Here is an 18909-nt window from a genome sequence, read left to right on the forward strand (position 1 = left end):
CATAATTGTTAAACACAACATATATGTGTCTGTAACATCTCTTAACCTCTTGTGAGGAGGTCACCTTATTAGATCTATGGAAATAAATAAGATTATTTATCTGTATAATTGAAAATTACAGAGATGGATTATATGGGATTAAAGCGTTAGAAAGGGTTTCGGAGATGCACAATGCAGTCTGCACACACATATAATAGAAAGCTCTTAGTAACTCACTATTGTACTTTGATTTTTACAATTTAGACATCACTAAAACTTTTGTAGCCATCAGCAGAAATCAATCTAAAACCACATAATTTTTTTTTTTCTTTAAATAATTTACTGTGTTTAGGGTAGGGATGAGTGAACCAATTCAGATCAAACCAATTTTTGGTGTTCGTATTCCACAAAATACTATTACTACAGTACTATATGATAAACAGATAAAATCAACTTGCCTCACCTAGATATCCTTGCGGCATCCATAGTTTCCCCGGCATCCTCTTCTGGCCTCTGGTTGACACCACACACCCCGGGGTCAGTGCTGAAGCCTGTGATTGGGCCTTTAATGGTCAGGTGGTATACGCAGACATCATGACGCTTTGACCCTGAAAAGGGATGCCAGGGGACCACCGGACACTGCGAGGATGCCCAGGAGAGGTGAGGCAAGGTGAGTATAACTGTTAATTTTACTCACCTTCTCTGGACCTCCACTAATTATACTCTGGGGTCTGAGGAGATCTCAGGGTATAATATTACTTCTGGTTTGTGCCAAGCAATTCCAGCCTAAAACAAACAGGAGGGCTGAGCCTCACAAATATTTGTCAAAATGAATCTCATGAGGTTCACCCATGTCTAGTTTAGGGCAAATTCCTGGTATTTGCCATCTAGGCTGTACTAAAGACAGTGTAGAGGATAAACAATGGACTGCCTTCATAGGTCTCTCAGCCATTAACTGCTAGGTGGATAATTCTCTGCCACCCTCCTGACTGTTGGGAGAAAGCTTTACATGTTATCGACCATCTATGTAAGACATTGTTGTCCATGTAATATAGGTCTAACAGACTGGCAAAAATCCTATTCACAACTGCAATGTGTGACAAAGACCTTGGAAACAGTAGTAAGACATATGCTCTATCACTGCTATGAAAACTGTGCTCTGAACATAACGTTTTCTATATTTTATATCATGAGGGTGAAATTGCAATGACGATATTATCTTAAATTTTGGCGCTATGTTTTTAAAATGGCCATTCTCTCCTCCTTTCTAGTAAGTAAAGCAAACAAATATTCACGCACCAGTGTGAAACTTTGACAATGGAAAACAGAGAATAATGAAAAGTTTAATTCCAAAAAAATTCTTGGACCTCATGTCACACCTCTTTTTTGTACCTGTTCCTGATACCACCACATCTCGGTTTGGGGATTCAGACATGGCATCAGCTAGCCGCTCACGTAGACCCTCATCGGTGCTTTCAATGGAAGAGATATGGCGTAAGCCAAAGCTCTCTGGCCAGCTGCCACAAACTTCCAGAAGAGTCACACTCCTATCATAAGCACCTACAGCAAAAGAAAGAAACAATATAAATGTCTTATGTTCCATTTATTATGTGAAGATTTAGAGCAAAAATACCTTTTTCAATATCATTATTATTATTATTATTATTATTATTATTGACAATTTTAAACAATCAATTCTATTTAGACAGCAAAATATTTTTGAACAACAGCATTGTGTTTTCCCACAGTTGATATTTATCACCTATCCATGGGATAATCTTGGTAAAAATGAATAAATGATGTTCTGTATCCAAATGTAGTTCGCAGTACCCCCAGAGTGGCTAGATTGGTGGAGTGCCTGGACAGGAGCGTGGAACGGTGAGTAATTTAGCTGTTTCACTATGTGTGGGCAAGAGAGGCGACACTATATTGCGAAGGCCAATAAAGGGGACAGTATACTGTATAGGAGCCAGGAAAGTGGGAATTATACTGTGTGCCAGTCATTAAAGAGGGGTTTTGTAACTCGCAAATGGGGGGCAGATCTGGTAAAAAGGGGGTATGGCCAAAATATTTTGATTAGGGGGTCCCCATAAATAATTTTGCTTGGGATCCCTGAAAGTTGCCCCAGCATATGGTGAACAAGGAAAGGAGACAGCGGACCCCATGATCAGTAGGAACAAGCAGACATCAAGACCTTTTCACCTATACAGTGGATAGGTGATAAATTTCTATCGTGGGAAATTTTGTTTCATTTATGTAACATTTTAGTTTTGTAGTCCAAATATGTGAACAGAATACAATCTGAAATTGCTTTTATTGCACCTACTAAAAGTTCCTACAGACCATTAAATCTAGAGTCAGTAAGTGGGATGAAATATTTTAGCCAGCATATAAAGCTTTAGCACATTCATTTATCTACAAGCTGCCTGTTTAGAATGACTGTCCCGCTTCTACGCAGTGAAACAGAAGACTAACTCTAGCAACTACAATTTGTCCTAGCAACTAAGAAATGCTAAATGGACTTATGTTTAACGTCCTACCAAAGAAGACATGGGTAACCTGTACTTTTAGTCACATTTACAACTGTTTACTAGATAAGTCACTGCCATATACATCTGTAAAGTTACTTTTTTGTCTGCAATATGAATGCAAACCAAAAATACTACAAACTTGAACAAATTGTTGCATTATATACATTCATTGACAAAAACAAATGTACCTAGAAGTTGTTGTTTTAATCGAATGAGTCTTTCTATGTGCGAATGTAATGATTATATATATGTGATTGCAATATTAGGCTTCACACTTGTGCTGAGCTCTCTGTTGTTCATATCTGCTGTGGCACCTGAACAATAGAGAACCTGCCTGCTAAAACAGTGGTTACCCGCAGACAGTCACAGACTCCATAGACTATAATGGGATCCTCTGGGTTTATACTGAAACCGGCAGAGAGAAAAATCCTCCATACAGGACTTCTCTACCCTGATCTTCAACTGAATCTGTGGAGACTCCAACGCAGACGTAATCGAAGCCTCAGAGTGAAAGCATAAGTGTATTGGGTAAAACTGTACAATTGAAAACTGTTGATCCACCTCTAGTCTGTATAAAAGATATAAAATAGCTTTGCATGGAGGCATACAGGTTGACCTGCAAATACCTGTAGGATGCCAAAGCTGGTGTCCCATTAAATCCTACAAATTCTCGATTGGTGATAAATTTTGGCAATTGGGCAGGCAGAGGAAGAATTGCAATCTGGTGGAGTTACCATTGCTGCATGTGAGCGAGCATTGTGCTGCTGAACAATGTCAGCTGGAAGCACTACCATGAAGCAACCAATGTGGCCACATTATATCGTGCACATATCGTTGAGCTGTTTAGGTTATATCACTACTAAGAGTGACCGATCCTTATATTTGATGGCTTCCCAGCAGTTTGGCAGCATCTCGTTCCACAATAAAGGCAGGATAGAAGCGCTACCTACAAGGTCTCCATTAGAGATGAGCAAGTACTGTTCGGATCAGCCGATCCGAACAGCACGCACGCATTGAAATGAATGGACGTATCCGGCACGCGGGGGGTTAAGCGGCCGGCTGGCGTCAAAGCGGAAGTACCAGGTGCATCCATTCATTTCAATGCGTGCGTGCTGTTCGGATCGGCTGATCCGAACAGTACTCACTCATCTCTAGTCTCCATACTTGAAAACAGCCATCATCAGATCTCAAACAGAACTGCTATAGATGATATGGTTCCAGTCTATAACAATCCAGATTTCTTGTTCTCAAGACTACATTGAAAGGTGATAGTAGCTGGCTGCCATTGGCAGGACATGTAATAGACAGCAGAGGAAGCAGTTTTACACCATGTTGTGGCAAGTTCAACTGTCTAATCTGATCATACTTGTAGTAACTTACATATCTGCCGGAGACATAACTGCATGCTGAGATGCCGCAATCCAACATTTCTATTTGAATGTTTTAATTTTTTCTGTCAATGTGTGTACTTTCACTGTAAGATAAGTTTAAGACTGGATTCACACCAGTGCTAACTTTCTGTTGGGGGATTCCAGCCCTCATTCTGCTTTAAAAAGGCAGGCAGAAACCGAGTAAACCCCATTATCGTCTATGGGGTCCATGGTTTTCTATGGGAAACCACTTTTTAAGCTGATTGGGCCTCCATTTTTTGGGTCGCCAAATCGACCAGGTATGAACTTAAAGTCATGGGACAATACAAAAAGCAGTTTTTTAAGAATGCTTGCTATTATAAATGTATGCCATCAAAACTGTCATTAGTGCAATGACATCCCATACAGTAAAAGCATGGGTCCCATCTGTAGCAAAGAACATCTGGTAATACAAACCAAAGAAGAACTATTAAGGTAAGAAAACACATAGACAGGGAATGTAAAGTCTTCTGGTTTTACTGAACCTTTTTCAATAAACAAAGTCAACTTATTAGTTCAATTATTAATGCCATGGCTGATATTCAGAAAGAAACTCAAGTTCCAGTCTTATGGCTTTGGGAGAAGCGGAGTGAGTACACTTAAATAACTTAAATATTAGTCACTTCCTGACCTCTTACTCCTGGTTGTGAAAGATTTTATATCAAGTTATGTTGAAAACTGAATAATAAGTACATTGTTCTCGTAGGTATAAACATGTTATAGTAACTATATCCGCACTGACCAATTTCCATGAAACGCTAGGACTAAGACATAATGAGACAATCTCGAGTAGAAAAGATGGAACTATAAGTGATGATGGCCATACTCATTAAATAGCTGTCTCTCGAACGCTTGTACAGTCAACAGCTAACCCTCCTGCCTCCCTATACACATGCACACTCAGCCAAGTTTGCATATGTTCTGAGTGAGGAGGAGAGAGAAAGCCACTGGAATATACCCAAGTGTCAGCATATCTCTCTTCAGAGCAAAAGGATCATGGACATTGAAATCCTACAGCTCAATCCTCATATCCACTAATATCTACCATCTGTGGTCAAGTCGGGAGGCCTATACATACTACGTAATTGTCAGGTCCTGCCAAGAACTCCATGAATAGCCTTCAAGCCAATACTATGGGTAGAAGAATGAAACATTCCAATATGAGAAAGTAGCGCTAGTGAAGGCATTGGTTTTAAAGGAGGTTCTTGTAGAATTTTTAGAACGCAAGCAATAACCAGTAGAGAGGTGACTATTATCCACCTGCAGACAACACCTTGGCCATCTTTTGTCAAGGGTACCTTTTGTCAACCAGGATAAATTACTTCTATGAGATAAGCCTACACTTCACCAGTCTTCTGCTTTTCATTTGTTCACATGGAAATAAACATTCATGGTTGAGCAATTCAATGTTTATGGAAAGATCTTTCAGTGGGCAGACACATCCTGCATGGCTGATGGCCATGAAATTTCTGTGACCAGCTTTACCTCCCGAGAATCTAGTCATCTCACTAAAGGGAGACCATGTGTGTTATTCAAGTCATGTTTAACTCATATGCTGCACCTTACAAGAATACGGTTTTAAAAAAAAATTATAAAAAAATTAGCAAATTTAGATTATTCTTATAACGTGCCAAGATAAAGAGTTTTATGCTTCAAACATATTTTTTCCTACTCGTATTTCTTTAAAAATTAGACCATAATTTTAATGGGTTGAATATAAAATAAATACATAAAAGAAATTTTATTAAAATACACTACAATTCAATATTGGGGACATTAGGTATGGCAGCAGAAGTCCCCTATTATACAAGGTTACTGAAAAAATCCTTTTGAACTATTAGGAATAGTAATATGTTTTTTCCTGCTCTATACCGCACTACAGAGGTGACAGCTAGTAATATCTGCTATACAATACAAATGATCAACTAAGGATAAATATTCCCTGTTGTTTCTTCCATGTTCGTAGTCCGCAAAACCACTTATTCACAACTTCCACAACACAGGCAGGCTATATCCGCCATGAGGAGAGATGAGTATCTCACCTCAGGCAGCAGATTGCTGAGTCCCCGAGGGGATGACACTAACAATATTTGTTTGGCGAACTTGCCCAGTGCTTTCTTTTGGGCCTAACATGTCTGAAACAAAACTGCTGGAGTATTTTTAGACCCCATTGTATAATGACTGGAGTCCCAGGAGAGGTGAGTAAACATAATAAACAATATTACTCACCTCCCCTGGACTCTGACACAGCTCCCTGTTCTCTTCGGTGCTGCTGCCTGATGTAAGGGACATGTGTGTTATGTCACCATCATTATGCGTCATGAGGGTGTTAAAAAGACCTCAGTGTATAACAATAGCTTGTGAGTGGCGAACCTCAAAAATATAGTGTATGAGTGGACCTGAAAAAATTCATAAGGGTCACTATGGTATACTATTCTATATTAATAAGTCTTCCAAAAAATTGATCTGCAATATCTAAAGTTTTCAATAAACTCCTTTTTTATCCAATTAATATATGACACTCCTCCAGTGGAAGTGATAGCGGTCGTGCTTTGCTGCTTAGACATAAACCATTTACTGCTTTAATAGATAATTAAATATGTTGCGTTCACAGAACCGCCACCACAGAAAAAAATGCAATTGCTAGAGCTTCTCAAAGTTAAAAGTACATGAAACACGTCCTTGTTATCAGCCCCTTTGGTTTTTCCCTTTGATCAGCCGTCAGAAACTATCTACACTTGTAGTCAGTGACTGTGCAGCTTCACCGCACACTCTCTGTCAATGACAGGTGGTAATAGAAAGGGTGAGAGACCAAGCCCTGCGGCAGGCGTCCCTTCCTCTGATAACATCCAAAGTAGTGGATGATAACTGTTCATAAACACTTGGCCAGCCAGTTACTCTATACATCAGCAAAGAGGGGAAGATAATTCCGACCTGGAATGGCATGAGCAGCACACAAAGCTCGGCATTCATGGATTTATATGGCCTTCACTGGCTGATTCTGGGCACAGAATTTCATCAGTTTGGTTCAGTCCCTTGATAACACACCAAATTCCAGACACTAGAGAAGATTCGACACCAGAAAACCCTGGATCTTGTGTGACATCTGCTCTTGAACTTCCACAAACCCCATTTGAACTTGCTGTAAAGAGCTCTGAAACTTTAAGCCTTCTGAAATCTTTCTGGATTTACCTCACTTCTAAAGACCTTTAATTTGACAGGCTAAATCTAACTTTATAATGTTTTACAAATCATTGCCTCCACGTGACGTCCATACACATTCTAACACTTAAGAAAACCAAAGCCTCTTTTTAGATGGTACTGTATCCTTCAAAACATAAAAAGCCAGGTAGAATCTTCGGCATCATGGCAGTCATGCGCGACGCGCTTCACACCTCCCTGGATAAATATTGGTGTAAATAATAAGACGACCTGTAGTAACTCTGACGAGTTTCTCACATTCCTTGACAGTAAATGAAAAGATTGATGAAAGATGCATTCTTGACTTGTGTTATTCTGAAGGCAGATAAAGAAACAAAACTATTTTGTCTCTTGCAAGTAGACCTTTGAATAACAAAGAACATGTTTTTTGAAGTTTTGCCAAATGAGGATTCTCTGCATGTGTGAACAGACACTTTAGAAAGGGTCAGTCACTTGTTCCTGGGATACTTGAGTAAGAACAGAAGATACAAATAAAAGTGTTACCAACACATTCAAGATCTAAAACATGATTTTTTCTTTCCGCATCTACGTGTGAGGCACAAATGTTAATGTATGTGTGGGTTCCAGGGATTACATACATTGAAAGATTTTCTTACTGGAGATTTACAAAGTCTTCTCTGAACTTTTGTTTTATCTTGTGCTCTCCTTCTACTCCCTTCTGTGGTCTGACTGCATTTCATGCAATAACTTTCTGAATATAATCAGGGAAATACACATTTTTATTCCTCTAGTGAAGACGACAAGCTCACTCCGGTTCAGACAGCTGATCGAAAGAAGCACCAAAAATCAAAACCAGTAAACAGTTAACTCCATTTTTTAGGGGAAAAAAACATATTTTGAGCCTAGAAAATTACCCAGAAAACTCTACAGACCTAATAATATCGTGATAGCTTGAAGAACCTAAACTTCGGAAAAAGGACCTGTATAGTTATTACAAAACTTTTATAGACTACCTGCTAAAGGGAAGCTCCAACTCCATGATACTTCTGGTACGATAGCTGTCCCCAGTGCTGTAGTTCAGAACTGGGATTATTCTATAAAAAGTCCAATAATATAGAGTGGAGTGACTAGCTAGACAGTGTAAGGGGCCATTCGCACAGAGTTTCCGTGCACGGATTCTGACGCGCAAAAAAAGCCTCCCATTGATTCAATGTGAATGGACCCTTACTATATTTATTTATTCACAATATTATTTTTTGTATCCCGTCCAAGTCTAACCGAACCAAACTAATATGGAAGATGTCTAAACAACAACCTTTTAGACAGCCTATACCCAGCTATAGCTAATAAGAATTTAGAAGGAACTTTTATTTATTTAAAAGTAGCTCTACTATCAGTTCACAGCCAGATGTATATGGAGGAATACATAGGAACTTGGTGGTGTTATACTATTTGGAGGCAAAAGGGGACATTATACTTTGCAGGGACGTCATTTCAGATTGGGTATAAAGGAGCATTATACAATGTGGGGGCATAAAGGAGCATCAAATTGTACCGGAGAATAAGGGTGGCAATATACTATGTAGGGGCAAAAGAGGACATTACACTATGTCGGGGCTTAAGGGGGCACTAAAACTAAAATGAACTAAAATTAACCTTATATTGAATGGGGGCACTATGTGGACAAACTCCACGGAGCAGAACTGTGGCTAAGATTTCTACAAATCTCATCCACATGCGGAAATGAAAACCACAACATGTCAAGCATTACTGTGGGTTTCACCTACAGTGATTCCAGCTGGTAGGCCAAGCAAAAAACAATCAATTTTGGATGATTTTTTTGTGTGCCACAGCATGAGTTGGCCACATAAGAGCCAACTGAGACCCTGTCATCCAAGGGCTAACACCAATCTGGAGCTGGGCCAGGAGATATATATGTCAATATTCCATTATTTTACATTGTCCACTGTTTTCAGATACTTGTATATCCTATTCTATAACATGGACGGCTGTTTCTTACATCTCATGCAATTACAATACTTGATTTATATAAAGCTAGAAATAACAGTAAGCTGTAATTTCATATTGTACTATCCAACCATTGACTTCATTGGCACTAGCACATAACTATTTTATCCGTTATCCATACGCTAATATTGTTAGTCATTTTTTAGGCATCATTAATGTGCTACACATAGTAAAATGTGTTTACTTATGTAAGGATGTGATGTGGGGGATAGCCTTATGTATTAGGCTAGTGAATTCCAGAGCACTGAAGAAATCTTGAAGACAGCAATGTAAAGCGCAGATAAGAGGAGTGCAAATATGGAAGTTTTGTGAGGATTGGAAATTATATGTGGGAACGTGTTGGGAGATAAAGTGTGGAAAAGCGGTATGGATAAATGCCCACACAGCAGTAGACCTCAAGCAGCAGCAAGATGACTTGGGACTCTATTGCATACTGGTTGACCTGACATGTCAGCCATCCAATGTGTTTATCAAAAATATCAAAATTACCCAGAATAATATACCATCAAATAGCCAGACTGAAAGACTTCTAAGTATCTGAATGAAGCACAATGAGTTTTCTGTGCCATGCCAGTATAACCTGGAATCCACCAAGGGGCTGTTCAACTGTGGGGTCATTGCAGTGAAGGTGTTAGGAGAGGGGATAAAAGAAACATGGGAAAGATATAATTTACTAGGCAGCGGAGTTGAGATATAACTGGAGGAAAGAAAGACTGCTAGATGGGTGGCTAAGGAACCTTGAGTTCTGAAACGCGTTGGAGTTTTTAATATGTTTTTTCACCTTTTTCATTTCTTTTTCACTTATTTTTCTTTGTAATTTTAATTGTATGGATTAAAAGTTATTTTTTATAAAAATTCTTCAGAGCGATGCCGTTCTTCTCTACTTTTTCTTGAATGCCAGTATAACCTGGAATCCACCAATGGGCTGTTCAACTGTGGGGTCAATGCAGTGAAGGTGTTAGGAGAAGGGATATAAGAAACATGGGAAAGATATACTTTACTAGGCAGCAGAGTTGAGATCTAACTGGAGGAGAGAAAGACTGCTAGATGGGTGGCTACAGAGAAGGATGCCAGTAGTTTATGTGGTCTAGGTATCAAGAGAGCATAGAATGGCATTTTTGTTGACTTATGATTGAGGAAAAAACAGATTTGGGAAATGTTTTTGAGCTACATGCCATTGGACGTATTAAGGATCTGTGCAGTTTAGAAGACAGGTTGGGAAAGGTTACCCTAAGGCAGCAGTCACATTAGAACAGAGTTTTTAACACAGACATGATAATTTTGACAAATTGTTATGGTGATGCTATTGACAGTGTATATAGTAGGTATTTGAAAGACAGTCAACTTTTAGGAAAACTTCTATCACCTTATATACAAGAAACCCACGTATGGACTACAGATATGAAATAAAACAACAGTTTGTATTATCTTGATTTCCTGAGCCTTTAAATACCTTTAAAGTGAGGTCAATGAATTAAAATAATTCTTATAGGGCCTCTATTTTCCAAAATATCACGCACCACAATACTTCAAGGGTTTGAGTTTTATTATACAGGGGAGGAGGAATTTGGGGGCTACAAGCTGGTTTGTTGAAGACTTAGTTATGAAGTATTATAATTATTACTATAATTAATAAATTTCGGCTCAACTTATAGGTTAGATATCCAAATGGAAGTCAGTTTCAATTGATAGTGCGCAATGAATGACTTAGTAATTGACACCAAACATCTTAGAACATATGTTTGAGTTATTGAGTTATGTCTGGCCCAGAACTCATGATTTGTCAATGGCCAGTTCATTGCAGCTCTTTTAAGAAGAAAAATATGACAAAATGGATTAGCCAGGTATTAAATTATTTTGCACTTCTAAAGTAGAAGGAATGCCCAGAAGTGAATGGCAAAAAAAGAATAATGTTAGGTAAGTCAATGCAGAGATTAAAGGGATTACCAAATCTTTGACAAAGTGCAGACTCACAAGGGTGTGTTTACTGACAAACTGCTGAAACCTTCCTGACAGCCACAAAATGGGCTCCTGATACTAAACTTTTGTTTCACCTTCCACCTTAAAACTGGGGCAAATGATCTTAATTCTTTTTGAAGGCTAAAAATATAAGTTGCACAGCATTGCTGACATGCAATGTAAACATAATCACAATAGTATATGTTCCCATACATTCACATACATTCCTGTAGCGTTTGTTTTGCCAGGATATATTCTGAGTTTACGCTATACTGTAAGTATAAAGTAGTTAGGGAAAACTTCATCATCTAATAATGTTTGATTATACACATAATTTTCATCTTTTAGTGATAAGATTTATGTGTGATAAGATTATATCATAACTCATGTTGAGGTCTCTGATCATTTGATTTAACTAATTCTTGAATTAAGTTTTCAGACATAGTACATTTTGTACTGCAAGGATCTGTGCTCCAGTTTTCTGCTAAAAGTACTATGTCTTGACTGGATCTTTAGGATTTCCAAAAGCCACCAATATTTTGCATAGTATTGATTTAGATAGAGAAAATAGTATCAGCAGAAAAGAAAACTGAAAAACACATGAAGCTAGTTATTCTATATCCACACGGCAGTGAATAACCGCTATGTGACATCCGTTTTTTTTAAGGGACATAACATGGTAGCATTCTATGCAAGTGAATGCGCGCTATTCACATGATCATTATTTTGACAGTCCATTGTAATGGAACATTAAAATATAGGTTATGTTCTATTTTCTCCTTTTTCATGAATTCCTCAATACACTCAATGTGCACGATGGCCATTAAAAATGGAAGTTTTTCATGGCCATTATGCACCTTAGTCATGTCATGGTTGACTTAGGGTGCATTCAGACTACGTAACGCCGGGCGTGTATGAGAGCCGTACACGCCGGCATTACGGCAGACTGCCGAACACTTCCCATTCACTTCAATGGGAGCGCTCGTAACAGCGGCGTTTACGAGCGCTCCCATTGAAGTGAATGGGAAGTGTTCGGCAGTCTGCCGTAATGCCGGCGTGTACGGCTCTCATACACGCCCGGCGTTACGTAGTCTGAATGCACCCTTAGAGAAGAAACATAGGCTAAACAATATCTTTGGCTCATGGTTGTGGGGATTGTTGTCTATAGTTGCTTATTCCTAATCAGGTATCAAAATGATATAATGGAAAAACAGAAAAGTGAATTTCATTTCTCTTCAGTGAGTTGTATAGATTAGATAGCTTTAGCTTAGCAGTTATAAGCTCTGAGAGCCACATTACCATGCGGTGTATTCAGCGACAAATATCTCTTTGGCAATCTACACCAACAAAACACTAATGTCTACTTTCCAGTTCTATCGTAGCAGAGGGAGTCAAGTAAAGACCCTCACTTGCTGTTAGGAAAGGACCTCTAAGGCCATAAATCTCAAGAGCAGCAAATAGGAAAGGCCAACCCAAGTGATCAAATGCCTTCTCCGCATCCAAGCTCAGCACCAAGAGTTCAGAACCAGATCTGAAGACATCAATTTAATCAATTGTCCTCCTAGTGTTGTCACTCCCCTTCTACAAGGGACAGACCCTATCTGATCTTTATGAATCAGAAATGGAAGGCATGCATTAAGCCAGGAAGCCAGAAGTTTGAGGAAGAACTTGAGATTGTCATTCAAAAGTGCAATGGATCTATAGTTCTTACAATCTATATGGTCTTGGCCAGATTTTGGAATGAGGGTAAGAAAGGAGTGTAGAGTAGAATCCAGAATGAGGTAACTGGAAATGAAGGCACTAAACTGAGATATAAGGTGTAGAACAAGTTCAGCACCAAAGACTTTATAGCACAAGTGAGTGAGACCATCAGGCCCCTGCGACTTACCATTAGGGAGATATTTGATCAGTTGTGATATTTCATCTCCAGTGGTAAGGGTAGGGAGGTGGCATGACCACGAGTCAGCAGGGAGATTTGACAGCAAGGAATACAGCCTAGAGTAAGCATTGTGGAATATGCGGGCTATTTCAGCAGGGTCATAGATCACTGTTCCTTTAGAGCACCGCAAAGCATAGGCCATACCCTTTTCCACTCGGTCCCTCAACTGAAAGTCCAAAGTCTAACTCTTCACAATTGATACTGCAGGCTTCATATCATATCCAATGTAAATCTCTGCTTGTTCAGCATCTGTACAGGGATTGCTCCTAAAGACTTCCGTTCTTAGAAATGGAAACTTGCTACAAGACTTAAAGAAAGGCAAACAGCCTTTCTAGAGTAGTCTAATGATTATGGCTATTAATACGACCCCATCCAATGGGATAGTGTATGGAACCATGAAATAATAACTGGTCAGCATGCTAGTTGTTAAAAACACAGCTAGAACACTGAGAAAGCACATATTGTATGGAGCGTAAATCTGGTACTGCAGATCTCCTCCATTAACTCCAATGGAGCAGAGCTGTAATATCAGACACAACTGATGGACTAGTGTTTGGTTGTTTCTGGAACATGAATTGCATCAATAAAGTGCATTCCAATAGGACAGAATGATGTGCCTCAGTACTATATTCTCTTGTCTAAAGTATATTACGATAGGAATGGCAATGGTTGATACAATTTATGGTATAAAACTTTTTATTGCCATTCAAGCATTTCCCCCATTTCCATTTGTGACAGTTCTAAATTGCAATACGGAGGCAAACTAAAACACAGGAATAGAGTCATTAACAAGCAAAGGATTGGAACAAACAAGGAATTTTCCTAAACTAACATTGTTTGTTTATTTTCTGCTCCAATCAGCTTGGCGGCTTCCTTCAGGACCAGCGCAATATTCCGGCTATACATGCGTGTTACAGTATGATGCAAATCCATCAACTATTTTATTACCTGACATTTGTTTGCATACAATCATCATGTTTACTATTGCATTTCTCTGGTAATTTTCAGCTGTACACACATATGTTTCCAGACCGCCAATCCCACTGCACTTTATGACTTTCACTGGGACCAATCGTGGGCTCTCACCTCCACTGTTTTGGCATAGCTCTACTTAAACATCTCAAGGCTCATTGCATGTCAGGTCAAGAAGCATAAACATTTATGGTGAAAAGTCAAAAGAAAAATAAATTGATCTTCCATTTGACAGACAATTAAGTACAAATTGTGACTTTTATTTGCCACCTTGAGTGGACATTTGACAACTCTATGTGCATAAGCCATTTCATATATGTATTTATTTGATGCATATATTTATATATTATTCATCAAAATTTATATCATATTTGGGGAAAGTTTAAAAACTATGGTGCTTTTGAAAAAATAAAAAGGTATTATTTTTTTTAATTACATTACCATTACAGTAACGGTTCATTAAGACAGTGGCATTTCAAGTCTATGTGCAGTCTACAGAGATTAGATATGGACATCACACAGATCCATTGACAGTGGAGATGGTCATACATACTTCCATTTTACCATACAGAGCCATGGCTGTAGTATGTTTCATGGACCAGAATATCCAACTTATATGACAATGACAATTATTTGTAATGCGCTTTTCACACAAGGACTCAAACTAAAGGGAGCATTGTGGAGTTGGTGGCTGCCATACATCCCCAACACCCACAAGGGTCAGTTGTTTTACAGGAAGTATACTTTTGACATTTGGGAAGAATAAGAGTATCCAGAAGATACAGTTGTTGCTTTTAGTCGGATTCAAACCCAAGACCATTGAGCCACCGTGCTATCCTTACAGCCTGGGATTTCCTTGGACTGCACACTGACACCTAAAGGAGCTACACAAAAAAAGACACTGGCAATTTTATTTTTTTTAAATTGCAATCTGAATAAGCCCTTGTACTTGTAAATTCGTCAGAAATTTCAAGACTGTTTCCATAAAACAGTATATAGTCATGAAATATCTTTGAAAAATTAAGGTGGTCAGTGGCCATATTAATACAAATCACTCTGACTATAGCCATTGCCTCCCATTCCTTGCTATGTACACTACATGGACCACAGTTCTGTAAAATATTAACATGACCTTCTCATGTGGTCATATATTATAGTAACTATCCATTCTTAGTTGGGTGTCCATTGTGATCATCGGATCAAAACAGTGTCATATTAATATGTTTAACGGGCTTGACTATACAAAAAAAGCAAATGTCCGTAAAAGAGAGGAAAATTGTGCACCATTTGGTAAACAGTCTTACCCTAGATAAGTGCCTAACTTGTTATGTGGCAAATACAGACTAAGGACTTTCTGTCCCTAAGTGTCCCTATTATACGGTCTTTGAAATAGATTTTTTTCTGCAATGTGTGGATGAGGTCCGCCAGAATCCCATTCACTTTGCAGGTACTGTAAAATACTGTGGTTTTCCACCATAGTCAAATGTTGTTGTCTCTATAGGCCAGGACATTAATTTTAGATCAGTGGGGGACTGACTGTCAGGACCCCTTAATTTCAGCTGTTTTCTGTTCCAGTTCAAGCTGCAGTGCTCACTTGCCCTATTTTTAATACAGGCCACAAAAAGTACTGCAGCGACAATCCTATAGACCTGAATAGGAATAGCTGCCACTACTAAAAGTATGGCAAGTGAGTACCGCAGCTTACGCTGGCACGAGGAAACAGATGGTCTGCGTCCTATGGATAGGACATAAGTTTTAAAGAGCTGGACAACCCCTGTAACTGTATAACTATTGTTCAGCCTTGTTCTTTGGTGGCAGTGTGTTCAGTCAGGTAATACATCATTAAATTCTTTAAAAGCTAAGGAATATGTTCAGAGAATCTATCACGAGGAATCCAAAGACACTAATCAATAGACTTAATGTTTGTCTTTTTCCGTTAACGTCTCTTCATACTTAATGCCATGTGGAATTCTTTTGGCGCCATAGAAGGGAACAATATTAATTAAAATGGAATTATTGGACAGGCAATAGATTCACATTTAACATGAAGATCAAATGCATGTGATCATGGCAACTGATGGTACCATTGCCTATAACAAAATAGGGAAAATAAAAACAATGGATCTGCTCCGTCTGGCTGCATGGAAGGAGACAGCGCACGCTGAATACAATAATAAAAGGAAAATAAATCCTGGCCCTTGAGAGGGTCATTCCCATTTATCATACTTTACCAGTTTAATCTTCATAACGGGTAATGGCTACAAGTTTCAGGCTAGGTCATTAAACCTTGATTAAAACTTAATGTGGAACAAAACAAAAAAGCCAGATCAATGCGAGGAAGCATAGAAAGCCGAGTACAATGTGTAATTACTTATATGAGCTCCTTGTAACCATATACAATTCTGAAGCTATTAATAGTAAAATACAACTTTTATACAGTTTATTGAAACAAAATTCTCAGGATTTACTTTTTCCTCTATAAAACATTAGCATTGTGATTGCGTTCAAAGATGGTTAAAATAGATTTATGATTTTATGCCACAAAAAAAGAAATATATTTTCATCAGCTTTTCAACCGATTCTTCATCAAAGATTTTGGCAAGATTTTATAGTTTGTTTGATATTTACATAACTGTAGACATTTATTTATTTCCCGATACAAGTTATAATTCAAAGTTTTTGCCTTTATCTTTCCAATCGCTCTAAACAACACTCCATATTAAATAGATGCTAAACCTGAATATTAGCATTAACTTAATCAAGGTCTGTGCACATATGCACAACTGTGTAAGGGTCCATTCACACAGAGGAAAATGGTGAGGAATTTGGTGTGGAATTTCAGCGCTGAAAAAAAAGTCTCCCATTGACTTCAATGGGTTCCTTTTTCTGCTACCAGAAAAGTCAATGAAAGGGTTTTTTTTTCCAGCACTGAAATTCCACACCAAATTGTTGGTTAGTTGTTGTTCCACACCAACTGTTAGGTTAGAAATCGTTCCTGCACTTTTTACTACTGTTTTTGGCATCTTTCCTTTATACATTATCTTCTTTTTGGATCCTCTCCTGGCTTTGGCTAAAGAATAAGTGAATCACAAACTGGTGGACCCCAATATTACTCTCCTAGGCACCACTGTTCTTATTACCCTGTTCTTTGACTAGGAGGTATCTCTAGCTAAACCAGTTGTCTGATCATTTGGAGATACATCCACCAAGGTCCAGCCAGGGTAATTCAAAAGGATCCACAACAGGAATATTTACCTTCCATACAGACCAGGCACCAAGTTTAATGTACACCACTTAACCCGAGTTAAGACTGTTCCGACTGTTTGGCTTAAGTGATCATCCCTTCAATTTGGTAAAGAATAATATTATTCGAATTATGGGATTGTTGGATTGGATCATAAATGAAGGTGATTTTTCAGTGAGGCTACACATACACAACCGTGTGCAGGTGCTATATCCATGGTTGAACAGCATGGATGGCACATGGAAGTTATTCAGTGAGCTCAGCAGTAAAATGGAAAGGAATAAAACCTGACCTAAGTTTTGCTCTGGGCTTGAGGGCCCATACATAGACCCATAATAATACATAGCTGTGTGCATGGGGCAAAAAAATATAATAGGTCAGTGTGGTAACACACCTAGAACACTGACAATGTGCATGAAGCCTTATATTCATGATCTCCCTATTGTATTGTGTTTGATATTAAACTAGGTGAATTCCAGAAGAATACAACCTAACCAAACCCAAGCTTGAAGTTTTTAGGGCTAAAGTAAAAGAATTCCATGTTTTCATCTGTGGCAAGTAATCGAGAAAGATACTTTTATGGTTCTTCTTTGAAATATCTTGATATATCTGTATTAAAAAGATTGCCATCAACACTGAAAAAAATAGGAGAAGAATTAGGAATGTGAAGTGGCAGTGCCCAAGTTTAATAATACTTGTGTGGCTGAATTCACACATTGTTCCAAAATCTGTTAAATAAGAACCTCCTTAAAAAGTGGGTGTCAACGCCAAATGATTAATTTAGGGTTTGGAATCAGATATAGACATGATGTCCATAAACTTCTGACAATGTGTCAGAACAACTGGAAATTATTACACGTATAATCCACATCACTCAAATCTAGAATCTATACCGGCTTCCTTTACTTGTACCACTTAGGAAAAATATTTTACTTTTCCTATCTCTTAGAAATAAGCAGCAGAAGATTTCACAGAACGCTCCCCTAATGTTAAAATAATATGATTATACGGCAGCCATTTCATGACAGTAGACAAGTAATATGTCAAACCTGACACGTTCTGCATAGCTGTCACTTTCTTTACAAAAAGAAAAAAAGTTGGAAACTTTTGAAGCCTGAACTTTGTAATCTACGGGAATGTGTTTTCATAAATCAGCATAGATAGCTGTTCTTCTGTCAGATTTATCATGGCTGAATTTCAGATGTGAAACTAGATATGCTTCTCACAAAGGCTCACAGAGATTGTCCTTTCACATTATACCTGACCTCTTACTTTTTACACTAGGCATGCATGGAACACGTGAACATACCTAAGTCATATATTCTTCCTACATGAATTTGAAAAGCCAAGATCGGGTTTGGCCCATAGCTGCCCAAGCATAAGTAGAAATGCTGAGGGATCACTCTGCCTAGTTTGTCAACAATCTATGTACTATGCCTCTCAACAGCAGAACTATAATGTTGTACCAGTTCCCAGCTCTAAAGCTCAGTAAGCCCATACACTTGTAGGCTGAGGCCCCACGTTGCGGAAACGCAGCTTTTTTTGTTGCATTTTTTTTACAGCTAAAGCCAAGAATGGCCACAAAAGTAATGGGAAATATATATGAAGCTCTTATACTTCTCCCTTCTGCTCAATCCACTACTGGCCTTTGCTCAAAAAACTGCAGCAAAATGAACTGCATTTCCG

The 18909-nt window shown here is 38.4% G+C and overlaps 1 protein-coding gene across 5 annotated transcripts in view; it reads right to left on the bottom strand.

The window, feature by feature from the left end:
• The window catches only part of BCAS3 (BCAS3 microtubule associated cell migration factor), an 849167-nt gene that overhangs the window by 45015 nt on the left and 785243 nt on the right, over nt 1–18909 (bottom strand). For 3 of the 5 annotated variants that reach the window (XM_075264762.1, XM_075264760.1, XM_075264761.1), the window contains one exon: nt 1372–1539. In XM_075264762.1, coding sequence (XP_075120863.1) covers nt 1372–1539 — 168 coding nt within the window. Of the gene's footprint in view, nt 1–1358; nt 1540–18909 lie in introns of all 5 variants that reach the window. The other 2 variants (XM_075264764.1, XM_075264763.1) reach the window with 1 other exon arrangement.

The sequence above is a fragment of the Leptodactylus fuscus genome, chromosome 2 (assembly GCF_031893055.1).
Source record: "Leptodactylus fuscus isolate aLepFus1 chromosome 2, aLepFus1.hap2, whole genome shotgun sequence".
Lineage (NCBI taxonomy): Eukaryota > Metazoa > Chordata > Amphibia > Anura > Leptodactylidae > Leptodactylus > Leptodactylus fuscus.